We start from the raw sequence: 27,157 nt of genomic DNA on the forward strand, positions 1-27,157 counted from the left end.
CATGAGTTAAGATGTTTGTGTAAGGATTATGTTCTCTGTGAAAGCTGGTTAGCATTAGCTGCTTGGAATAAGAGTGTTGCAGTAACAGCTTTTTACCTCACATTCTGATGAGTAAGATATAAAAAGGGGGGGGAAGAAACAAACGAAGGGCACACATGAAAAATGCAGTGAAGAGACAGAGGCTGCCAAATCAGCAGCAAGCCAAGCAACACTACACTCCTCTCATCAAAGCCATTACGATGTTTAAAGTGGAATGGCTTTGCTTCAGGTCTTCTTTTCCAGAAATACACATCTCATTTTTTACATCTCAGTTTTGGTCCCACTCATTTCTAAGCACACAAAAATGGTGTTTATTTACGTTTTAAGAATTCCTTAAATCAAGTTCCTTTTAGTCTTTCAAGTCCTAAATTTTGACTGCAGAGAGCACAAACTCATGAGCTATGTGGCTTCCCCATTTGATATCGTGGTACACTACAAAAATCTGAAAAGGGAGTCAATGCTTTGCATTATGCAGCCATGCTGAACTTTCCTGTTCAGGACTTACCTAACTAGTTTTTATCAACTGATTACCATAACCTAAACATCTCCATTTCTTATTTAGAAGGTGAGGTGATTGCTTTTTCTTCTCTAAAACTCTCTCATATTTATATATACAAACCAGCCTGACACCCGGAAAAGTTGTAATAAATAATCTCCACAAAAAAGGTTTTTTATTGTTAATGCTCCAAATATTTTATGCAATGAATAAAACACTTAAATGGACCAACTTAAATTTTAGGCTTAAAAAATATTCCAGTAAATTGTGCTTCAAGACTAGAAATCTCCTGGTCCAAACTCTTCTTGCTGACAGCTACCAGAATAAAGTCAAATAAGCTCTCCCTAACCTCCTTCTCCTTAGTTCACCTGCTTCTCTGCCCTGATGACTACCTTGCATGGGCACCCTCTTCCATATTTGCAATTTCCTTCCCATTTGGTGTTTCTCTGCTGATCCTATTTTCCCCACCACACCTTATTTCTGACAAAATAGGTTTTGAAACCTTCTCTGTTTGCAGGAAAGCAGAAAAATAAGACACTAAGAATTGGCTTGCAAATAAGAACTTGCCTTCTCCCTTACTCCATAGTAGATATCTCCTTATCTTACAAAGTGAAACACAGCCCACAAATTAAATCAATGGTAGCGTGAATGTGATTAATTCTCAAATAATACTGTTTACTCCACCTGCTTATGCAAAAGAAAAAACCAAATCACTACAATTTCTTCATGCCTTGTAAAAAACTAATGTCCCAACATATGACAAGGAGAAAAAACAAACATGAGGCATTAATTAGCCATCAAGAGAAACCATTATATGAAATATGACAAACACCACTCACTTGAGCACAGGGAGTGGGAAAAACTGGATGAGCATGTCAGATATGAAACTCTACAAATTTATTTTAATATTCCACTTCATTTATCTTCATTTATCCATTACTGTGTCTCGCACTTCTCTCAGCTGAAGCAGCCCTTGTCCAAATGTCCCGGAAGGAACAGGAAAAGCAGATGAAAAACTAAAGGAGTGGAATGCTGGGGCAATCAGGAAGAAATGCAAGGAGGGAGAACAAAACTTTTTTTTCTCTCTCTTTTTTTTTCTCTTTTAATAAACAGAGCTCTACATCACTTCTCCAAATCTATCTGCTTAACTACCAAACAGAGTAACTACCTTGATCCAAATCTATTCAGAACATGTACTTTCTTTTTTTTTTTCTAATTAAAATCGAGAGAAAGCTGCAGTAGAAGAACTCTCCTTACACCCAGAAGGAACTGTATCCTCTCATTACAGACCTATCTTGCCCAGTTAATGGGGTTATTATCTCCTCTTTCAGAGTCAGGGTTATGACCCTGCCTGGAAAGCTCTGCTGACACTGGTATCAGGATGCTTCCATGTCTTGTACCAGAGTAGCTGCATCTCACAGACTAACGGGAGGGGAGGCTCCAGCATGAGCCGCCCACACACCACTTGGTCTGCATGTGCCAGTTCTGGAGCCCTACTGACCATGACTCTGCTAGGGTGGAAGAACCTGCCTACTTGGTTCTTCCACAACTTAGTCTTCTCTGCCAATTTATGTCCACATTACGAGAAAGTGAATAGACTTCCAGGGGTTTGACGAAACAACATAATCTTGAAGGCCTTCCCCTTATGTCTCTCTATGCCCTCTCAGTTTCCTTGACACTATTCATGTAGCCAAACTGTAAACAGGAACAGATTCAAATACCTCTTTCTCCTTCCTATGACCTTTCCTCCATTTAGAAGTGAAACTGAAATCTAGGGTAGATAAAATTAACATTTCAATATGGATAATGTTACATTTCCTCCCTGTGAATCCTTCTCCAATCAGAGAAGCTGTTACTCAGGTATTCTAAGAACCTTGGACATCGACTAAACAACAACTGCAGGAAAGGCAGGCTCTGTGCCTCTTGCCAAGATATGACTCTGTCTCACCATCACAAAAGAAGAGGAAAAGCGAAAATCAAATTTAAGCTTCCTCCTTTATCTTCCCCTTCCCTCCCCGCCCATCATCTTCATGTTTCACTTAAATCTGCAGCGGTAAAACAGTTATTTATAGTCAAACCATGTAAAAATTCACTAGTTCTCCAACTTTTCAACACCTTGTGATTTATTATGCCTGTGAATACCTCTATACACATGCTCATTTGCTTCTACTATTTTAAAGTAGTATGTGTTGCTCCAGAGACACCTGACAAAACTGAAAGGTTGTTAGAGCAAAAGGAATCTGCAACTTTTAATAAACATCAGGATTCTTCTACATGGTGTAATTCTAAGCTCAATTTTATTTTAACTCTTGAGCATCAGCCTGCGATATTAGAGGAGTTTCTGCTCTCCATATACTCAGTGCTCAAAGCTCTTAGAAACCCTTTTAATTCCTTGCAATAAATTGGATTTCTGAAAGGAAGAAGAGGTACTTTTAAGTAGTTGAAAGTGCTTTTATTTGCATGTTCTGTATATGACATTTGAAAGGTGCACTTCATTAGCCATCACGTATTAGACAAAAAACCCATTAAATCATTCTTCTACTTCTCCCATCCCTGAAAATAAATTTAGACAGAACAGATCAATGTACTGATGAAATCGGACTTCAGTGATCTTAGACTAATGTCCCAGGAAGCCTTCTATCCTTTTGATATTAGTTCCCAGTGCCTTAATAAATTGATATAAAATGTACTAATATACACAGCTCAGAAGTGTACACAGTTTCAGAATACTCAGAAACACAATTACAGCCAAGTCCAACTGCAGAAGTCAGACAGAGCTAAAAAGCCAGCATAAAAAAGAAAGCACCTGCATGCTAGCCTAAATGCATCAGGTGTGTGCCAGTGTATCAGTACATGAAAATATGAGTTTTCTCATAACAAAAGTTTACCACATGAAAGTAGGCACTGGACTAAGTATAACACTGAAAGGGAGAAAAAGCATCCTGGATTTCTCTGTTTTATATAACACCTAAATCAGTAGGAAGATAAAAAAGCCCATATGACTGAAATATTTAGTTCATGTATCTCAGGCTAGAGGGATGGGGGAGCACGAAGGGAAGAAACCATTCTCAGTCAATCTGTTGAACACCTCTCTAGAGAAGGAAAACTTATCTGTTGTATAAATTTTTCTAAAAGGCAGAATGCATTTCTTATATCAGCTATCCAATCAGGGCTTCTTCGGTAGTAAATGTTGGCTGAAAAACAAACCATAATCCTATGTTTAAGACATTCTTCCAGGATATTGCCTGAAGCAAAATGTAAATCTCAGTATACAAAACAAAGTCAAATAGAAGACACGCAATTCGAACAGCTCATGAACGCTTTTGACAAAGCCTGGTTTTAGCTTTCAAACATTTCTCCAATTGAAAAATACTTACAAGCTGAGAAAAACATAGGTTTATCAATAAAGACATCTCTGAATTGTACAGGTATGAGCTCCAAGCATGGAAACTGAACTCAAATCAAATCTAATTGGACTATCCAACTCAGAAATTTTAAATGTAACAATCCTTTTTATACAGATTTTAGCAGTTTAAAATAACAATCACATTACACAAACTGATACTAATGCAGTAATACAACTAAGAGTATATCTAGTGATACAAATTGAAAAAAAAAATCCTTTTCCCCTTAGAGGTATGTACAAAAGGAAAAGCCAAAATCTTCTTAAAACCAAACTCTGTTAAAGGTAAAGGGAAAAGAAGGAGGAAGGGAAACTGTTGGTGTAGTAGAAGGCAGCAGAAGCCTTTTAGACTTGCATTTCAATTCTGACAGTAATTTGCCCTGACATTTTGACAATGCTACCTTTCGCAGTAGAATTCTCTTCCCAGTCCAAGAAAAGAAAAGGTCATAAATAATTCTCTACAGGCAGCATAAACACACACTTTGCAGCACACAGAAAACAGGAAAAACAAGAAGACTGTCATACCTATAAAATTTTTATCCAACACCTGATTTTTGTACATGAACTTGAAGTGAAAGTAGTTTTCTCCTATTTAACAAAAAGGGTATTAAAGATATACTTGCCTTCAGCACTGATATTTGATTCAGAAAAAAAAGATACCTAAACCATGAGGCTACAAGTTGGGACAGTAAGTTTCTTTCACCAAATATTCTTCTGTTCTCTGGTATTTCCAAGTCCAGTGCAGTTTAGCTGAAGAGTAATTCCAGAGGCAAGCCTGAGAGTGGTTTTGAATGACCACCACATGCACTGTTGACAACTGTACTTGGCTGCACCTCCTCACTTGCTAACAGCCTGCTCAGCTGCTCCCACAGAGAGTAAACAGGCCCGCTTACTGCTCAGGTCTCAACCTTTGTCATGTCAGCCCTTATGAGATTCTCAAGGTCACAGCTCAGGTTCAAGTAGGCCAGAGACTGTCATGGGCAACGAGAAATTGCTTGAGCTGTTTCACAGCAATCAGCCTTGCTGTGCTTTTGAAACTCAGTAACACACTTTCATAAAGCTATAACCCACACAGAAGGGAGTACATGCAATTTACCGGAGCCACAAACACTGGGTGGAGTAGCATTGGCAAGTTTTAATAAACACACAATGACTTGCAGAGAGGATTGTGCCAGACTATGCATTACAGTAAGAAAGCACGAGGTCAAGATAATATATTCAGGAGACTAACCACACACAGCAGAATTTAAAACATTTTATAAGAAACTCAGTCTGATAACACAGACTAAAATCAGATTATTTAGGGCTCAAGCTCCTTCCTCCATTACTATGACCAGAACCCCACTCACATCCCATTTGAGACAAGCATCACTAAAGTTATTTGAAGTAAGTTATACAATTTTGTGGAACTGGGGCTTCACCTTCGTGAGGAACTCTTTGTCAAAACCTTAAAAGTGACCACCTGTGTCACTGGGGTCAGGTCCCTGCAGCAGTACAACAGATATTAATCCAGAACTACCAAAAGAACAACCAGTGCACATGGCTCCTATACACTGCTGATTACAAGATACTTCCTCATCATCAAAAGACAAGGCAAAACAAATTAAAACACCTCCCAATGAAGCATCAAGACCAAGAGTCTGCGAGCATGACGGCTTGCAGGGTTTTAGAAAGAATTCCTATGGGGCAGGAGAAAGCAAGTGTTAACATTTTTCTAAGACATTAAACCCACTCTGGAGAGAAGGTGGCTTACTTCAGAAGTAATACTTACTGTTAATATGCAAGTATTAAAAAAAAAAAAAGCTTTTTGGAGGGCCTCAAGAAGGCCTTTAACAGTTTCTTGTCTAGTGCTGAGACAATGAGACAGACTTACGGGAAGATTAAGTGAAGTAACAAAGCATGACAGCCTTAGTAATAAATTGTTCTTATTGTGTCAAGATAGTAATTTAGCCATTCTTCAGCTTCTCTATTCAAAGAACAGACATAGTGAAGGGAAACAGGAGACTGCATGAAGTTACTTCCATGACTAAGTTTGTCTAGATGTACAGAGTAAGCTCAAAGGAAAACAGAAATCACTATCAAAGATTAAATATAACCCAAATACTCAAGAAACAGCTTGATCTGGAAACAGATAGATTGGCAAGATTTTGCCATCTGCAAGCCAAATACTATTATCAAAAAGAATTATTAACACATTGAAAGCACTAGTTGAAAAAAAAAAAAAGGCAGGAACTAGCATTTAAGCAGTGATCAACTCCCAGTGGAGTTACATCCTCCCCTGTGCTTGATGCATCCATCTGCTATAACTATGGGCAGCGGGATTTCTCTCTCCAGCTCCAAGGCAGTTCCTCTCTGCTGTGGTGCCAGTCTCATGCATCCACATGAAAGAACAGGCTCCTGTGACCTCTTGGCAGAAACGTGCTCCAACCACCGAAGCCAAGTGCCCATCTCAGGTATGAGTTGCTAATACTTTGAAACGGGTTCCAGTTCACTGACATGGGGCTGCATCTTTCCTTCTACTGGTCCACAGCAACCTGTCTTCCACTGACAGCTGGTTAAGAGGAGGTGTGTGCTATGCCTCAAGGGCTTCTTGCACACCGACCACCAGTGGCCCAAGAACAGGGATGATGGGTCAGGAGCTCCAGACATTTACTGCCCAGCGAAACAAAATGTGCTACTGCTATCAGCTGAGCCAAACAACCAAAACGAATGTTTTTTAAAAACTGCAAGTTGCACAGGTCAACAACAAACCAGCTTTAACTTGTTTGCTGCCTCAGGCAGACAGTCAGTAACATGTGAGTCTTGTATTTTCTTGGTCATTATGGATCCAAAGGCATCTATCTCATCCCTTCAACAGCTAGTAAGTGTTCTTTAGGACATACTGCTTGAAAACAGCTATTCTTCACTTTCCACCTTCTCTCATATACAAAAATAGTTAAATTTGTATTTTCTCCCAAAATGCAGCATCCTGTGGATTAAAATCCTAGCACTACCACATCCTTCAAATGTTTACTCTGGAGTTGTTTAAAGTACAAGATCAGCACAGCCAAAAATGCCCTCACTCTTCCCCAAAAAATCAGCTTTACCTCCTCCTTCCAAGTCATGGTGATCATCACTACTGGGTGACCTCTAATTTTGTTTCCACTGTCAACCCACCTCCCTGCACCTAAGCCACTTCATTTCTCAGTCACGTAACACAGAATATGTTTTTATCGTATTGCAAATTGAATTAACAACTACTTCTCTACTGGAAAAGAGGGGCAGTTTCTCATCTCAAGTCATGCTCCTTCTGGGCACACACTTCCTTACACACACACTGCTTACCCTTACTTGATCAGCTGACCGGAAAAAGTATTAAAAAAAAAAAATCAACCCCAAAACCACCAAAACCCAAGCCCAACAGCAAGAAGCTGCTAATTTAGCTGAAAGATTTACATCCCTCATAATGCTTTTCCAAGATACTACTCACATTTTCATCCCATCTGCATCTCAATGTTTTGAATAAAGATGGGAAAAATACAGAAAAGTCTGACATTTCAAGCATCCTTTTAATAATACTATCTTAACTAGATTTCTCTCTTTACCACCAATAGAGCTTACTGCTATTTAAGCATCTATCCTGTTTTCATAAAAAGTCTGCAGTATGTTTTAGGAACATATTTATAAGTTAAAAATATTAAAAACCATTTATGAGGAGACTTCTGATTTTTTCATAAATTTTAAGTAATCACTTTTTCTATATTAAACCACTTTATCAAAGAAATAAATCAGTTTGTCTGAGTTAAAAAGATTTACAAGAATCCAATTCACCAGGGATAATTTGACAGATTACATCAGCATGCACAGTTCTGCTCTACAACTTTTGAAAATGTAGTCTTGTACTTGATACTTTTCATGCTAATTTTTTAACTGCAATAAAATAATTTTTTCAATTATTGCTTTTGGTCACACAGCAAGTTAAAAAAGGAAAAATTCCAAAAACAAGCTTGATAAAACTTTAGTTGTTTGTCCATTAATAGTTAATAACATTTTCGACCACAGAATGCAAACACAGAAAATGAGCTAAACTGGCATTATACAGTCTATGTGTCAGCTACTAGAACTGGAAGATGATTTAGTAGTACTAACATCTATATGCACTACACTTAAAAAAACCTGGTCTTGCTGAATTGGCAAGGCCATGCTGCTCACTAAGGCCTAAAAACACACCATCCCACAAACAGAAGCAAAGCTTTACAGATAAAGCTAACTTCCCAAGCTCATTAAAGTTTCCATCGAAAGGCTACTGAATTATTTAGGTCCAATTCCAAGTCTGACAATTCTAAATAAAATATTTACCAAAAAACATACTATGATAATTTAGTATGTTCAAGACATTAATTGCATTATGATCAGGACTAGGTTATTCTGACACTCTAGTTAACTACTTGATGGGCAAGGCAGAAATAAATTAATCCACGACAATTAGAAGTCCATCTCGGGCTCAGTGCTATATATGGCTCACTTAGCATTTCACCACTAAAATTCTAAACTTTCTACATAAACAGGTTAAGATCATATGAGAATGTGATAGTTTCAGCCTAGGCCTTCCTGGAGATGTTGTCTACCACGTGTGAGGGTAGAGTACTGGGCCGTGTCCAACTGTCCTGCTTTTTCTCAAGGGAAGTGGTGAGATTTAACTAGTTCTTTATTTTGTTAGTTACCAGGTTTCTCGATTGTGCATACCTGTTTTGTTTTTGTCCCTTTTTGCCCCTTTTTCCCATTTTCCCTTCCCCTCTCCCCTTTCTTGGGAGTTGTACATAATATCCTTACTGTATATAACTGTATATATGTAAAAATACACATATATTTTGGTATAATTCACTTGGCTTCGGTTTCTCTCAGTTTCTATAATAATTTTTTTTCCCCTTTCCTTTCTTTGCCGAAAAGGGGAGGGAGGGGAAGGGCTTTTGCTGAGCATTGGAGATTTTGGCGGGAAGCCAGCTCAAAGAAAAATCCCTACCATTATTTTTTTTTTAATATATTTCCTTGCTCAGAGAAAAATCCCTACCATTATTTTTTTTAATATATTTCCTTCAAACAACCTTGCTGAACCTTTCTATGGAAGCGAGTCTGACCTCCACACCTACACGTCAGTCAGTAGCCTCAAAGGTAAGCTACTTCAGCCTCAGAATAAAGGACAAAGATTATACAGAACAGCAATATTGTAAATAGACTTTTGCTGAACAATCACTAGACAATGCTGCCAGATCAAACTGTTCTCTACCTTTGTAAAACAAATCTGCACTGGACTCCTAAAAGAAGATTCCTCATCTCCGGCTCAGACAACATACAAAGTTCCATCTCACAAGGTGACAGGAGTGAGGAAAGAGGAAGACGTGTCTTAAGCTAAGCAAACAAGTACAGGAAAACAGAAGCTTTCTGAAATCCAGAACTATGGTCATACAGTATTTATACATGGGAGCACCTAAAATTATAAAATATCTACCACTTACAACTTTACATTGGCACATTACATGGTTTTTCTTTTTCCAAATAGAAAGTCAATGGCCCAAACTGACATTAAATGTTTATCTCCACTTCCTCATATTAAAACTCATCTAGTTTCAACCGTATTTGTAATACTTGTCATTAGGATCTTACTTGAAATACAAGCAGAAGACACAAATGAGGCTTATTCCAGTACATTTGCCATGAGATGGAAAGCATGACTCTCCTTGGACAGCTGCTGGCCAGTCAAAGAATCCAGCATGCATGGTGATGTTTCTCTGCTAATATCAAAGTTAGTGCTGGATGCTCCAGAGATTGCCTCTTGATAGGTTTTGTTTCATTCCAACTCACCTGGTTTTGAACTACAAGCTCTATACAAAACTGGCCTTGCAACACAGGCACTTTTATTCAGGCAGCAGGAAGCATAACCCAGGTAATAGGAGCCAAATAGCATTCGACAACATCCAAGTGTCCAGCACCAAAAGCTAAGTACCTATGTCCCAGCTTTCCTTTATATACATGTAATCAGTTCTTTGTAGACTGTACCACACATTTTTTTGTTTTGATTCTCTTTATCCTGTGCCCAGCATGATTTTGAATTATTTATTTACATTATCTATCTCCTAAAGATGAATTCAGGTGCCAGTGACTAAAAGTAATTCACAGTAAATGCCTTTAAATTCTGTATTTAAACGTTTCCTATCTCATCATACAGGCTTATTGTAAATACCTTTGTTAACTGGATTTCAGTTACAACAATTAACCTCAAATACTCCATCACTTTAAACTCTGTTTTACTTCATATTTTTCAGGCTTCCACAGCATCTCTTTTCCCCATATGTAATAAGCTCACATTTTCTCTAGTACTGGAATTTTGCCATAGGAATAACTACCATAGAATATTCACCCAATTTTTACATATGGGTCATCCCCCTCCGTAAAAATCAAAGTTACACCTCCTGAGTTGCAGATAAGCTACAAGTTAGTAACTGTGGGTTGCTGAAGCCTAGCCCACATCCTATCTTTTCACTACTCAAATTGAATGCAAGCCAAATTTCTTGTTTCATGAAACTACAGCTTTATTTCTAGTAGTGCCCCTGGAAGACTAAGACAGTGATGACTGATGCTAAAAAAGGCACAAATACATTTAACCATCTTAAGTTCACTTATATCAGCCCTGAAATAATCAGAGGGAAAAAAAATAGTCAGGAGAGAGGACAATCTCTGCAAAGAGTTTGATGTAGCACCACCAAGTTTTAGGGCATTTAAAGCCCTTTTTAATGATTTCCTATGAGTGAAAGCCCTAAAAAAACCACAACAGTTTGACTTCATAGATTAGTGGAAATAGCAACACTAAAAAGAAGACTTTATTAGAATATTCAAATACACATATAACTACAGCATTTGTCTAATAAGGGATACAACACAGCAAATAGGGAGAATAACAAAAAAATTTTTAACCCTAATAAAAATTACAAACAAGATATATTTCCAGAAAATATTTCCAGATTAAGCATAACACAAGCCAGAGAACATCAAGAGCTGTTCCAGTGAGATAATAGCAGCTATTAGAAAATACATCAGAGCTAGCTATGGGTAATACTGAAAATACTACCATAATAACTTAAAATACGCTAAAAGATTACTACTTTCAGCATGGTAACAACTATCTTTTGTTTAAAAGTTTTTTTCTTATCTAAATAGTACTGAATGAGTGTGCTGGTTTAAAGGTAAACCAGCAGGGGAAATGAACCCAACTTGAAAGAGAGATTATAAGTCAGAATAACAATTTAATAAAATAATAAAATAAGTACGATTATACAGACAAACAATTGGTTTTAACCCACAAAACCCAAATATATAATCCAGCACCCTGGGGCATGAACAGAGTGGTGTTCGTTGGGCCCCCTGAGTCCAAAGGAAAAGGAGAGGGGAAAACCTGTTGGTGAGAGTGCTGTTGCAGTGTGGTCAAGAGTGGTGATTGCAGTCCAGTTGAAAAGTGGTGGCTGCAGTCTGGTTGAGAGTAGTGGTCTTCAGTTTTCCTCTGGATCCCACGAGTGGTTAAAAAACTCCCAAAACCCCAAGATTATATATCCTCCAGTTCAGGCAGGAGTGCCCAGTAACCTCCCTCAGGGCGGGGAGTTCCACAGTGGGTGTGAGGACAGGAGCATCCTCCAGTCTCGCAGGCCTCTTAACACCCAGCTTATAGCCTGAGGAGTCAGGCTGCTCTGGGCAGATTGTGTAAATGGTCTATTGATAACAGTTTCTGGGAAATGGCATGGAAGGCTATAGAATACACATTTTTGGGTTACACCCATACAGTGATGAACTGGTCCCAGCTGCTCTAACTAGGACAATAGGAAAACAGGAAAATGATTTAAAGTTACCTGAGACACTGCCTTTATTACTCTGACACACTAATATTACTTTGACAAAGCAAGCTATGGGAGTTAGGGAGGTTCATACCAAAAAAAGTAAAAATAAAAAGCCATTTCAGGAACACTACTCACGGGAAGAACTAAAGGAAGCATAGATGACTAGCATGGCTGCCAAGAGTAAAAGGGAAGAGAATATTAATTTTTAAAGCCTGAAGTTTTCAATAAGGACTTCACACCCCCTAATAAACACATCTAATGATATCCTAGGCAATAAGACAATGCAAGCGGTATCCAATGCAAATAAGCACAAGGAGAGCTTGTTTATTTGCTTGGTTTTTTGTTTCTTGAACAGACTATCAACATGACAGGTCTACTAATGAGTTTCACTTCGCATCCAGTCAATTCAGATGGATCCACAGAGAGTTTGTTTTCAAGAGGTTTAGCAAGGCAGAGAGACTGAAAGCTGGCAAAAAGTTGTGTTAAGGCTTTCCTTTTTTTCACTTTTCTAAAGAGAAGGATCTTTCTGTTAAAAGATCTTTGCACAAAGATTCCAGGCTTAGGTGGTACATCATAACACTTCTGCATAAAGACACAACTTAAGTACTGAGAAAAGAATGTTACCATTAGTTACACACAAATATGATTTCCCATTATATGGCCTGTTGTCCCATCATAGCATGCTTTAATAAATTAGTGCACCACATAATGAATTTTTTTCCTGTTTCAGATTAACACTTAAGGATACAAATAATTACATACAACATTTCAATATGCTTTCTTTCTTACCTCTTTATTGTAAAAAGCAGTGGTTTTGAACCAATTTTTGGAACAGATAACTAATATCAGAATTTAAGTTCTTGAAAACCTCTGTAAAAACCAGCTTTGTCTTACCATGGCTATGGGAAGTTCCTGGGCTCAGACACGGCTGGAGTAACTCTTTGGTTGGAGTAAAATAGGCTTCTTTCCCCTGTTGCTGGTTCATCTTTCCTGGAGTTACAAGCTGTGATTCATCGCTGTTTGTTACCACTGCTGAAATACAAAATGATGCTCAGTCAATGATGTTACGTGCTTGTGCATAGATTTCTATTAAGAACTTCACTGCTATTTATGAAACTGGTATTCAACTGCTGTCTTGCAAAACATTTCATTGTAGAAAATGAGGTTTTCAATCTAGAAATTTGCTTTGGAAAGGATGGCTAAAAGAAGCCAATAAGACTGGTCTAAGACACGAGACACGAGATGAAAACAAAACTAGGAGGAGGTGAAAAGGTTGCTACTGAATACAGATATAGCATTTAGCTGTAACTTCTGAAATACTTCTTTCTTTGCCACTTTTGTGATAGCCACAATTCAGTCAACCCAGGAAACAGCTTTGCAGTGAAATCTTGGCAAACTAATCAAAACCTGTAAGTCTCAAAACCCACACTCAGTTTCTGACTCATCTTCAAAGCCCTTACACTTTCCAATGAATTTACATGAGAACAACCGAAATAGGACTTCTATGGGTTTTTTAAAATGTCCCTGGGGAAGGCCTCATCTAGTGAAATTATGAGGGGGGGAAAAACACATCCTATGAAGAAAGTTAAGAGAGTTGGGGTTGATCAGCCTGGAAAAGAGAAGGCTCTGGGGAGACCTTACTGCAGCCTTTCACTATATGAAGGGAGTTTATAAGAAAGACTTTTTACCATAGTCTGTAATGACAAGACAAGGACAATGTTTTTAAACTCAAAGAGGGCAGGTTTAGATTAGATATTAGGAAAAAATTCTTTACTGTGAGGGTGGTGGGGCACTGGAACGACCTTCTCTGGTTGCCCAGAGAAGTAGTGGATGCTTCATCCCTGGAAGTGTTCAAGGCTGGGTTGGATGGGGCTCAGAGCAACCTGAGCTAGTAGAATATGTTCCTCCTTACACCAACGGGGTGGGTCTAGATGATCTTTAAGGTTCCTTCTATTCTATTATTCTAATTCTTCTTAGGTTTCACATGCCATTTCTGCCACTTGAAAAAAAGATTTGATATGCATATGCTCAATGTGTCTGAGAAGACATACAATGGCATTGCCAACCATTCCTTCCACTCAAAGGCCTCAAAGTGGTGATTTGTTTTTAGACTTTCACTCAGGCTTCAGAGTAGCCACCCAAGAGAAAGACCACCTCTCTTCCTACCTTCCTTCAACTGAGTGAGTTTAAACTCGTATCATCTATCTTCTTGAAGACAAGTAGAAGATAATTTTAGAGAAGAAACATTAATTAGTAAATGCCAAAGCCTCCTCATGACTCTTTAGAGGGCGCATTTCAATACCAACAGAACTGTTATAGTTGAGAATACATACTTTGTTCATTTTCATCATACTGGCCATCAGATTACTAATACACAGTTTTTCAGTACAATTCATGCATCGAAGAAATACAAATCAGGGTATTTACAGCCAATTTATTTCAGGTAAGACTATGAAAGAAAAAATCTGAAGTGTCAGATTCCCAGTTCTTCTGTTTCTATAAGGAGCATATGAAAGTGCCTATACCCCTGAAAATAGTACAATGACATCAGATATAGGAAAAGGTTTATTATGATTCAATTCAACATTGTTTTCTTAATGTCTGTAATAAGTCACGTCAGCTAAGACCACAGCTTCTTCACAGATTTCTTATCAAAAAGAAACAATTTTTACCTGCACCTCTCCTTTCCCCACGCATGCAAACTCTCAATCCCAGGCAAAACTATTCTGCCAATCATACTATCATCCTAATGCCCATGAACCAACAGCACCAACAAATCCTTGGCTGAATGCAAGCGTATAAATACCCACGTCTGAAGTTTTCCCTATCACTTCACCAGATCCATTTCTGGAGTATTACAGTATATACGCCTGGTCAGTTCTGAATATGTAAAATTGTTGAAATTAAGTAACCATATAGCACTATAAACAGACAAGCTCAAAAATAAAAGCACTTCTGAACCATTATTTCCATATCTTTACTATCTATACTACAATAGCATTTGAAGGTTTCATTTCAAACACATAAAAATAGCTTCTTCTCTTCCAGATAAGTAATATAAGAAATATATTTTTGGCGGCCATGACTGAGAGAGGTGAAGAATAAACTTTTCCCGCTTAAAAAAAAAAAAAAGTTAAGGTAGGGAAACAGTCAGATGAGTGGCATGCCAGGCAAAATACTTTTCCAACAGCAAATTTTCATCATACTTCAAATTGTCAATTATGATACAGAAGAAAACCTAGTATTTAACCCAGCAGCCCCTATGCAAAATATATGCTATTATGAACATATATGCAAACATACTGTAGGAGAGAGGAGTCACTTACTTGATGGTCCATGAGAATCTCTGTTCTCACCATGTTGCTGTGTACACATACAATTGAAGAACGAAGAACAGCAAACATAAAAATCCAGGCCAGGAAGAAGCAAGTGCACAAAAGCAGCAGCAGCGGGAAAGAAGAAAGACAATTAAAACAGTGTTAGTTCATAACTAAAATACAACATGCACCTCAATGCCAAAGGCAAGACCTCAAGAGACTTAGCAGACCTTAGTTCAGAAAAGGTGAAGCAACAAAACTGACAAATATGCTTATAGAAAAGCCATTATTAGAAGCTATCATTAGTAAACAGCAACTACCTCAACTGCTTATTCTGAGTGGAATTTTTCCACCAGCAATTTAGTGCTAATATGACTTGATGCACAATGTTTTCAAAAGACTGAAGCTCTGAAGAAAGCTGAAATAACACAAAATTTGTTTCCAAAACCATTCCACTTTCAGACAAGAGTTTTGGAAAGAAAAAACCTTTAACACCATCAAAAACATGCAAGCATCCACTAATGCTTGATCCAAACCTAACTGCTTTTGCACACAAACACAAAATTAGAAGCCACGGATTCAGCTCATCTACGAACACAGGTAATATTTTAAATGGCTTAGGATGCAAGACAAGCAGTGCAGTTTTAAATTTAAGAGGACATTTTACATCATCATCATCATGGCTAGGCTTCACAAACGAAGATTTGGGAAGGACATCAAAGTACTTCCAAAGAATCATGTAAAAAAAATTATTTGTGGTCCACTGAATGCATCAAATATAGGTCCTAGTGAAGGGTAACTACATCGTAATAGCCTGTACTCCTTTCTGATATCTGATCTGAAATCTTTTTTAAATCATTGCTAACCAAGACCAAAATCAAGGCTAAGATCCCACTGTGCTCAGCTATGTACAGATGTAAGGTAAGTTCCACCTACGTGTTAAAGGATTTACTACATTTGAAGTCTGTGAAAAGGAGAAAACAAGTATACTGATCAGCATGAACATTTCCTCCTTAAAAATAAATCCAAACATGATGTATCTTCTATATCCCCAAGAAAAAAAACTTATATTCCATAAAGAAGAGAAATTCTTGCCCTGCTTTATAGAGGATCCAATCTTGCCTCTCTTTATCAGGACTAAACAGCAGGAAACAAAAGAGAAAAATCATAATCAAAATCTTTGCAAGTAAGTGTCTTCGCTTGCACTCTTGATCTCAAAACAGATTTTTTAATATATTTCTTTTTGTTAACTCTCACATCTGCCTCTGGGTGTTAAATTGACAGTGCAATGTGCAAATGTAAAGTATTGCAGTGAGAATATAGCAACTGCAGTACACATCATTAGAAATGTGAGGCAACCCTTCTTTCATAATTCTGTAGTTTCCGTAACAAGATTTGATTAAACAATGAAGGCTGAAATAAAATATAAGCAAACGTGGTAAATAACCTTCAATTCCTGTCAGAGACTAAATTTACATCAGAGTGAAACCCTGCTAAGCAACCCATGAACTTACCAGGCAGGTTTCGGTACTAGTACATGAAAAGTATTGAAGAATTCAATGGCTTTCAAGGCAAAGTGTTTCTTTTAACGTACAGATAATATAACTGCAGATTAGGAAACAATTTATGTTTTGACTGGAACTGTACTACCCTACACTGATTTTAGATTCAAGAGAATAGTGACTGACAAGAGAGCAAGAAGCCTGCAGTAACTGTACAGAGATCCAGCAACTGACTGAAGGACAGAAAAGAACACTGCTATTCAGCACTTCTCTGCTTTATTTCACACTAAAAGTTGGAAAGCAAGAGCACAGATCTGGAAAAATACATTGTAAATGGACATATAGGATCAGAAGTGTCAGAGACTGAGACAGCATGTTCACTCGCAGTGAGTACTTACATGTTGAAGAAATAAGAGTGAAAAAGCACCGCAGCAGATTCGGTCTCACTGCCTGCCTCTCAAGCAGCCCTGGCCAAGATACAACATGACACCACAGAGCAGGGTAACCTGTCACCGGAGACGATGGTGCAGGGGCTTTTCATGTAAATATTTTAGCATTGCATGGTTAATCCTATGAACTGGTACAAACTGCTCCTACACCAGAGGCTGAAACACAAGCCTGTCTAACTCTGTCCTTGATCTTCTCCAACAGACATTCTGTTTACACACCAAACTACCTCCGTTGCTGGTCAACCTCCTCTCTTCATTAGATGTATTTGGGCCTGTGTATTTACCTAAAACATGCAGAATATATATTTCTAAACACTGATGCAAGATGTTAAGGTACTGAAATGAGATGATTTTGGGCAAAAAGACCTCTTCATTTTCTAGTGGCCTACTGCACCTCTGTCATCTGCAATTCATATATCTGCAGATTTGGGATCCAAACCACTAAAGGAACAAAACATGACAGTTCTACTACTTCAATGTTTGCTCTGAAAAGAATGTTCTCAGAACATTCCTGTCCATCGCCTCCCACAACTCTTATTCTAAATATGCAAAATTAAGAGAAACATATGCATATTTCCAGAGACACAGCCTACTCTTACTTTCACATTATATAATTGATGACTTTGATTATTACAGATTACAGAACAAGTCCTTTGACAAGGCAGGTTCTCAACACTACATGTTTAATTTAGCTTCTACTGAAGCACAATTTCCTTGAAATGTCACTACCAAAACATACAAAACCTAGTCTTCCTCACAGTAAAGTTTTTGAGTAAGATTTAGGAATGAAACCAGCAATATAAAGCATCCCATGAGACAGCAGCCATAATTCTGGTTTTATACAAAGGCAGCTCATGTGCTTCAGAAAAGCACTATTTTTAGACATTCATTTCTCAGAAATAAAACTAATAACAACTGCTACTAAACTTTAAGTTACATCTTCCAAGTTGTCCTGAAAAACAAAATCCTTTTCCTATTGAATATTAGGGGAAAAGAAAAAGCATATGTCATACTAACATGTCTGAATCTCATACTACAAAAGATAAGTTTTTTAAATAGATTTACTAGTTTTACAATCAAAACCTACAGCTACATTTTTGATAGAGTTGAAATGCACATTCTAAAGCCAAGTTAGAGTTTTCAACCCTGCTGAAGATGGACTTTTCCTGAAGGCAGTCACTGAATATGTGTAAATCATTAAGATTATTCCAGTTACATTTAAATTCAGGACCACTAACCCAACCTGCAAGTCTGATCAGTAGAGAGGACTTCTATTCTATGCTTCAAGAAAAAAAGGTACTTCTATGTCTATTGATGTATTTAAATAGCAAGGACTGACTGTACAAGCTATATCACAGGCAATTTATTTATTAAATATATGTTTTGGTAAAATATAGAGGCAACTAAAAATTAGTAAAAAAATAATTTTGAAATAGAATAGTTTTTACCAAACATTCCCATGTAATGTTCTGAATTCTGAGCCAGTGAGGGCTGTTTAAATTAAACTACTATTTTATAGAAAGATAGGCAAAAACTGTTCTCAAACAAGAACTCAAACCAAAGGTTCTAGTATTTTGCATTGTTTTAATGGTGCCAGACTACAAAAATAGTTTGCTGAGTTGTCACAGCCTTTGTGTTCAGATTTATTGCAGTATGTATAAACTTAATTGTTAGAAAATATAAGAATTTAATGTAAGACTTTTCTCCCTATATTGATTCCGAAAAGATCACAGTATTAAGTTCTGTAATCTCCTCCTCCGTTTTTTGGTTGGTTGGTTGGTTGGTTTGGTTGTGTTTTTTTTTTTTTTTACACACAAGCCAAAAAAAACAAATTAGAAAGCTGACACCTCTAAAAAAAGGGCTTTTTCAGGTACCTCCTAGAAACATCCTGAAGAACTTAAAATGGTGGGAAAAAAATGTTGATCAGTATTCATCATGCATGTTCCACCTCATGTGTTTAATAAATTTTCATCAGACACATGGAACTTAAAAAAACCTCAAAACCAAACCAACCTATTGCAGCTAAAAGTCTGGAATACAGAAAACTTTTAAACATGATTTCAAAAAATTTAAAATTCTGGGAAGAGTCAGGATTTGCATTGATTCAAGGTCTTCAAAATTACTGGGTCGATCTCTCTTAAAATGTATATGGGGGTTTTAATATTTAATTTTCACTTTTTTTACTATGATGTACACCAGATCAAGAATATTAGACTACCAGATAAGCTTTCAAAAACGTTTTTAACACCTGCATGCAAAACAAAAAACTTGACATTGTAACTGCAGTTAAGACAGACATTTGCCCAATAGCTGATATTTTGGTAAGAAATGCTTAGAGTAGCCTATAACAGTATACCATCAGTTAAAAAAAATTATTCTGAGATTACACTTTAGGTGCCTAAGCACATAGGACAAAAGGCAATCTATTGTTACACTAACGATTCTCCTGAAGGAGACTTGGTAAGACACACAGGGACTCATTTCAAGATACCTTTTAAATATCATGCTATTCTGAATGCACGTCACAAAAAGAAGATTAGCACATTTTATGTTACTTTGAAGTGTTTTGTAAACTGGTACTTTTTTATTTTAGGAAACAAGGAGCAGAGCAACTGAACTAACAGGATTTTTTTAAAAAAAAGTCAACAGTCGATACTCATAGTACGTTGCATCTGGGATATAGATGTGTTGTCCATGCAACAAAACAAGGAATTTGTTTATTACAGGAAAAAGTCAAGGATTTTCTTAATGCACTGCAAAATAGTTTTTCTACAAATTCATCACTTCAGTTAAAAAAAGTAATAAAACACTTGAACAAATTAATAGCTCTGTGTAGTAGCTGACTGTCACAAATAAAGTTTGTCACTAATGAAGTGTTAAACTTGACCTTCACCACAGTTACAGAAAATATATCTTATTTTTGCCTTTGGGAGGCAGTGCTTTCTATCATAAAGCAACTCTGGAAACTGAAAAACATTTCCTGCTTCACCTATTAGAGTGCTTCTACATAACACAGCTTGTGGAAAACCAAATTCTTAAATAATTTCAATATTACAATGATGATGAAGTGTGATACTACTCACTAGCCTTTCCTGGTTTTAAACTGTGCTTAGAAAGAGCTTCGCTACATCAGAAATTTTGTTATCAGTACAGATTATCAACTCTTAACCTTAGATTGCTCTGATAACATATAATTATCACTCCTCCTGCCTTTTCTCCTCCTCATTCCACCAAGAAATACATTATTTTTACTACTGTCCATAGTCACTACCTAGCAAAATGCCAGTTAGACAGAGGAATACTTTTTTTCTTTGGGACTCTGAGATAAAATCCAAAAAAGTAAATCAAATCCAAAATCCAAATGTTTTTTGACATTCAGCCTTCTTGCCATGAGAATCTAGGAAATGGTACATGATACTACACGATATTTGAAATACATTCACCAGAAAAGTATCAATTCAAACCAAAACTGACAGATTCAAGCCATTTTACCCTCTCTCTGCAAAAGTATCTACACATTCACCTCATTACACAAAGGCACATTTAAGTTACTCACTGAATTTCTATCAAATTCCCCATCAACTGGAGTCGTCTCCATGCTGAAAGGGCCTGTTGTCTGTTTCTCTATCAGTTAGAGTTCTTCCATCCTGCTGCTCGAGATCCTAGAGAAGAAAAATACAGTAATTCAATTCCAATCTGTTAAGAGAGCTACACTTTATCTCCCATAAGTTTTAAGAGTGTAAATAGTCCTAAATGCAAACTCTGCATTTTACAGTTGCTTGCAAAACATGGACATTTACCCAGAAAAATCAACTTTTTAGGAATGGATAGAACAGTTTCAAATAAAATGGCCCATACAAAAGCTACTCACACAGGCAAGCATTAACTATTACAAATAAGGAAAAGTTATGCAAAAAACCCAGAAACCCACAGGTTTCTTGCTGTATTTCCCCTTGTTCCAGAGTTCCCAGCAGCCACAGCACTCCCACCCCACAGGCACCCCACAGGCACACAAGCTGTTTGGGTACAGAAAAAGCTATTCCAGAGCAGTCACAGTTGCGGGCTTCCCAGCATAACTCCAAAAACAGCCATGTATTGCTTTGTGGAACCAAGACACAGAAATTAAATAATTTGTGCAAGCCAGCACCCTCTGTGGCAGAGCAGGCTCTCAGCTGGGTGTCACCACACACAGACAGAAAGCAATGCCTCATTCTTTAAGTGTTTCCTATTTAATTTTTTTGCAAGAGAATGAAACCTACAATGAATCGTAGTATTCACAGCACATTTGAAGTCACAAGTGAGACAAGAAAATGCTTTGGAATCAGGCAAAACTTGGTGGAAAAAAACATGCTTTAACCACTTATTCATTTAGTGGGTTTCAGGAGAGAAGCAGATCAAATTGGGATGCGCCTACTGAGATGTCCAACTACAGTCAATGCTCTGCTGGTCTCTACAAGGCCTCCATCAGCAAGATACAAGCAGATGAGAAAGCTGTACACTGAACTGTGTGAAACAGGACAGTCAGTATTCCGCAGGAAGAAAACCTTGTGGTTCCACTTTCAGCAAAGCCATGCTCTCTCCACCCTTACCACCAGCCAGAGAAAGTGTTTGATCAGAGAATTACCCCAAGGACACGTTTTTCCCTTTCATTTTGTCTTGGGTGGGGTGAGGGGGCAGGAAGCACTAAATTACAAACTAGATTGCTAAATCAACACTTGTGCAAGAGCAGGGGTAGCATGGAGATGGTGGGGGTTTTTTAAGATAGGATGTTATCATATCGTGCTTAATGCATATATCAAGCTACAGCAAGCTTTAGTAGAAACAGTTTAAATGAGGACAGAAGGGTGAGGTGGGAGGAAGTATCCCCACCAAGGAACCTGAGGAGCATCCTGCATGCAGGAGAATGGGAGAAAGTCAAACAGATGACCAGAATACGCAAGGTCTTGTGTTTCAAGGCCTGCCTAAGAAATAGACACTCATGAAAACAAATATCACTATAAAGAATAAACATTTATTCAACTACTTTTAATGTTTTTATTATCCTGTTTGTTTTGTATTATGTAAAGCACATTAGAATTAGAATTCTTCTTCAGGAAAAACATACAGTATTAACACACTATAGCAATTTACCATATATCACTAAAACACAAGAGGAAGCATTAAAAAAAGTTTAACAAAATGACTGAGTGCTAACAAAATTGCAAACTTAATAGTTCCCTATGACTTAGTCCAAAGAACTGATGAGGATATTACTCAAGCCCCTGAGTAATTAACTGAGGTGGCATGTAACTGGAAAGCATAACTGGTAAGTGTATGGCTACATGTTCTCATGTAAATTAGAAACAGCAGACATCTGAAAGGAGATTACTACAAGTGATTAATTTGTATTAATAAAAGGAAAGATAGCATTACCACAGAAGGAGGAATTTGCCCCAGAAGGTCTGTTTCCTGGAGCAGCAAGCACTGCGACGCATACCTTCCACATCCCAGCGCAAGGATGCAGAACTGGGTAATGACTGTTCCTTGTCATCTCTCCCCCACATGCCCATTTTAGGTTCTCTTATTAGCAGGAAATTCAGCAACACCAGACTGCATGCATATTCAATTTACGGAAACACTAAACTCTTTTAAACAGGATGAAAAATGAGTTGCATAACAAACAGATGTATGCACTGATATTTAAAGCAGTTTGCCAGCTTTTTTTAGTTATGCAAACTTGCAACCACACTCAAGTTATCTGAATAAACAGATCTTTCCTGACACAGGAACATTTACCCTAAAAAACTTTTAACCCATCTCTATATTTAACATTTTTCAACTCTTAATTTTTATTGTCAATGCTCCTGGTGTATTCTGCTCCTCCATTTGTTCACATGACCACAGCCACTACATCCCCTCCTTATCTCAGTCTCAAGAGCAGTATCATCAGACAGGTACCATACTGTCTAATCCCTAGCATTCATGGCCACTTGTGGTGTCCAAGACACTCATAATCCAGCAGGGTCTCAAAAGCTGCAGTGAAGTTTTCTGGGAGAAAATTCAGCCTGCTCATGTTTGACCAGTAAAGCAGGTGCAGAAATGGTTAAGGACTACCTTCCCTGACATTGCTTAGCTTATGAGTAGACAGCCAGCTTGGCTTATTTTTTTTGGCAAAATGAAAGCTAAAAGTGAACAATATTGCTTCTGAAATATGCCAAAATAAATATCAAGGAAGGAAAAGGGCTCTATCAGCAAAAGAAGAACATATTTATTTTGAAAATTACAGAATGCTTCTAACCATCTGAGCCCCGAGGCTTTGAAACAACGTTCTAATCAATGTAGGGAAGGAGAATTTATTTGTAAATGCAGCCAGGTTACTATGAGGGGTGCTTCCACAAGTCAACAAGCTCTTTTTTACTTCGGCTAACACAACATTAGATTTGAAGATACAACCAATATATAATTGTTTGGTTTTTTTAGTTTGTTTGGGTTTTTTTTAGCTTTTGGGGGACATTTATGACATGCCTTTGCTGCTCTCTCCACATTCCCAAGTGTTTGCAGTTTGGTTGTTTTGAGGTTTTAATTAACAAATGTTCCTTCACAATCAGAATTCTTAAAAGCTTAAGTGTTCAGGAAGACACACACACAAGCTGAAATTATTTGAAAATAACTATATGATGGCATCCAGCTAGTCATCCATTTTTCTTTTATAGACAATGGATACAATCCAGCTCTTACAAAGGTATTGCTTATTTTAACGCACCTGTACCTATCAGACAAATCATGCCACAAAAGAAGCTATTTCTCTCCAACTGTGAAGAAGGTTGAACAGGTCAGAAACATACCTTTAATGCAGAAGGGAAATGCATCCCTCTTATCACATGATCCATAACCCGTTCTGTTAACATCTGTATTCCATCTTAACTTATGTTTGATGATGATACCAAAGTGTGTGGTGTAGCTGATGTCAAGAAGGACAAAAATGCACCCAGGTCCTTGCTGTGGTCATCCTCATAGTCAAAAAATGTTTCCTGATGTTGGGACAAAACCTCCTGTGTTTCTGTTTGTGCCCATTGCCTCTTGTCCCATCACTGGGCACCACTGGAAAGAACCTGGCTCTGTCACCTTTATACCCTCCCTACAGCTATTTATACACATGGATGAGATCCCCCTGAGCCTTCTCTTCCCCAGACTAAACAGTCCCAGCTCTTTCAGCCTTTTCTCATAAAAGAGATGATCCAGGCCTTTGATCATCTTCATGGCCCTTCATTGGACTCTCTTCAATATGTCCATGTCTCTCTTGTACTGGGTTGCCCTGAACTGGAGCCAACACTCCAGATGTGGACTCACCAGTGCTAAGTAGAGAGGAAGGATCACTATTCTTGACCTGCTGGAAATGCTTTGTCTAATGCATCCAAGAACACCATTCCCCTTCTTTGTGGCAAGGACATGTTGATGACTCGTGTTCAACCACTCATCAGGATAACCAGGTGAACCGTAGGTAAGCAGTTCTGAGGTGTGGTTATCAGTGCATTCAGTTCTGTAAGGTCCATAAGGAAGTTTAAGCTAACACTCTTAAGAAAGGTATCTAAGTGCTGAAACAAACAAATAAAAAGGAACAAGTTTAATAGAAATTAAGAGCTAGCAGGTATAGGATCAGTTTTAAGAGATTAAAGGAAATCTACTTTCTAAATCTAACTAGGGTGATCAAACCGAGGCTCTCAATCTAAGTGTAACTCATGCTGTCATTGAATCCAGTGGACCAGAGGAACTGCAGCCTCCTAGTTGTAGCATAAGGCCACAGATCATCCATCTCTCTTAGCTAACAAGTCCACACACCAAGTACACTTCATTAACAAGCTACAGATGAGGCCAATTTCTTGCACATGATACAGTGCTACTGCATGCCAAGTACTCTGTGTTTGTTGTGATTAGTTCCAAGAAAGCAGGAACTGAAGCTCAGTTACTGGTAAACATGGAGGAGGGACAACAGGGTAAAACGATTCAGCAAAATATCTGGTAAACAAAGAAATCACAATTTTTCCTCAGCTCTCAAGCTAAGCATCTTACACTATTAAGAACTTGGAAGAACTAGGAAGATGTTGCATTGTGCAATTCTAGAAGAGAAATTCGAGAGTTGAGTAAATCTCTAGGTTCCTTCTACTGTTAAATCAGTCCAAACAGAAGAGCTTGACAAAAATCAGTAATTATATAGGAGAAGTCATAGATGACAAATGACAGTTACATTAACTCTGAACTGGAATGTTTGAATGCTCAAAAGTCTGCTATGAGTATAAGCACAGCAGAACTGAACAACTGCCTCAAGTCCCCCAGGTATACTGTGATCACTTAATGCTATCAGCCACCAAATCTACCTTGTACATAACACTTCCTTCCACCCCAGGTTTCATCACCTGCCTCTTCATTTCCCAAACAGTCCACATGCAAAGAACACTATTTCCTCTGTTTCTGTAGTGCTGTTTTCAGAAGGGGAAAAAAATATCAAATACCAAAACACCAAAAAAAGGAAAGTTGAAGCTTAAGAAAAAGACTTGAAAACATCTCTAGAAATAAGTTAGCTGAGGTATCTGGACTGTGCTTCCACTTGCCATCTTTTGAAAGAGTTAGACAGCAATGAACACCAAGGAAAGTGTAGCAAAGTTCTGAATATCCACTGCAACTTTAATAATTACTACCTTAGAGACAAACTTTAATAGATTACTACCAGACACAAACTTGTCCTGATAAAAATAGAGTACAGAAGAGATGGTAAGAATAACCATCAGGTAATAAAATCCATCATCCTCTCCAAAAGCTAAAGCCCAAGGGTTCAGGAGTCCTTTGGCCATTGAAATACACTTCAAAGCTCTCCAACCTGTCCAGCTCTTCAAGATATATATTCTGCAAGACTGTTCCCATAATTCAAATGAGTTGTTAGACTTAACAGTAAAAATGTCTATTTCTTCACTTATAGGTGTCTAGTTACTTGAAGCATTACACAGTTTGCCTCCACAAGACATTTTTACCTAGGGCTCAATCTAACTTTTGAGTATAAGAATAAGAGAGGCAATAAATCATTGGTTTTGTTCATTTAAGCTAGAATCAGAGAGATCCTATGAAGCTTCATAAAATATCCAGAAGATTTTTTTTTTGCTTCATTGTGAATTAGGCAAAGAAGATTTAATCTAACCTTACAACACCAAATCTAGCATTTTATTTTTTACATTATTTTACTGCAGTACCAACCAGTAAAATAACTATCTGGATGCTATACAGAACCTTAAACAAGGTTAAATTGGCCAATGACAGTTTTGGTTTTGAAGAAAAAAGGATGCACTCAAAGTAATGGTTAGACACATTGCAAACCATATTCCTTAGACACATTCCAAACCATATTCCTTTCAGAACTCTGCCCTGCAACTTAAGGGTACATTTGCTATTTGGGCCTTGCATTTTTCACAACAACAAAATCTAAAAAAGGTTTAAGAAAGCAACATGTTAAATTTAGTACTTTAAAGTCAAGGAATCCTGCCTTTCTTCTAACAGCATTAGCAGTTTTCTTTCACATCTGTGAAGGTAATACTAATAGTCTTTCACACACATGCATCTCCTCAGATATCTAGTTAATTCATGTTCATCTAGAATTTTGCATTAGAAACCAAGATGCCTCTCATAATAGCTCAGAGTACACAAAAAAAAAAAAAAAGAAAAAGGTTGTTCTGCACTGTGATGAGAGGCCAGATGGCACCTTGTCATTTTTTCTCTCTCATTTTGGCAGCTGTATGAAGATGCAGTGTGACACATTCTTCTAGAGACAACTGAAAGGGATTAGGAGATTACTAGTCCCCCACACCTAGTCCTTACCACCTCTTTTCCCACTGTGGCTTCTGCCTTTCTGAACTGTCTGTGCAGGTGCTCCCTAACCCTCTTCTGTCACAGAAACGCCCCTATTGCAAATTATTTTAAACACTCACAGAATGCACATAATCTAAACTGAGCTAGGTCATAGGACTCCTACAGGTCTGGCACAGCAGCAGTAAAGAACAGTTGAGGGTCATCTTTTAACTCACCTCCCTTACAACCATAACAGCCTCTGTAAGCACAGAC

General features: G+C 37.7%; 1 protein-coding gene across 3 annotated transcripts in view; it reads right to left on the reverse strand.

Moving 5' to 3' along the window:
* Positions 1–27,157, reverse strand: part of OSBPL8 (oxysterol binding protein like 8) — an 86,204-nt gene that overhangs the window by 38,057 nt on the left and 20,990 nt on the right. The window contains exons 2-4 of one of the 3 annotated variants that reach the window (XM_017804415.1): positions 20,628–20,733; positions 15,130–15,166; positions 12,698–12,832 (exon numbers count right to left, since the gene is read on the reverse strand). In XM_017804415.1, coding sequence (XP_017659904.1) covers positions 12,698–12,832; positions 15,130–15,166; positions 20,628–20,669 — 214 coding nt within the window. In that variant the 5' untranslated portion in view covers positions 20,670–20,733. Of the gene's footprint in view, positions 1–12,697; positions 12,836–15,129; positions 15,167–20,627; positions 20,734–27,157 lie in introns of those variants that run through there. The other 2 variants (XM_017804413.1, XM_017804416.1) reach the window with 2 other exon arrangements.

This window comes from Lepidothrix coronata, unplaced genomic scaffold (assembly GCF_001604755.1).
Source record: "Lepidothrix coronata isolate B3197 unplaced genomic scaffold, Lepidothrix_coronata-1.0 Scaffold9, whole genome shotgun sequence".
NCBI lineage: Eukaryota > Metazoa > Chordata > Aves > Passeriformes > Pipridae > Lepidothrix > Lepidothrix coronata.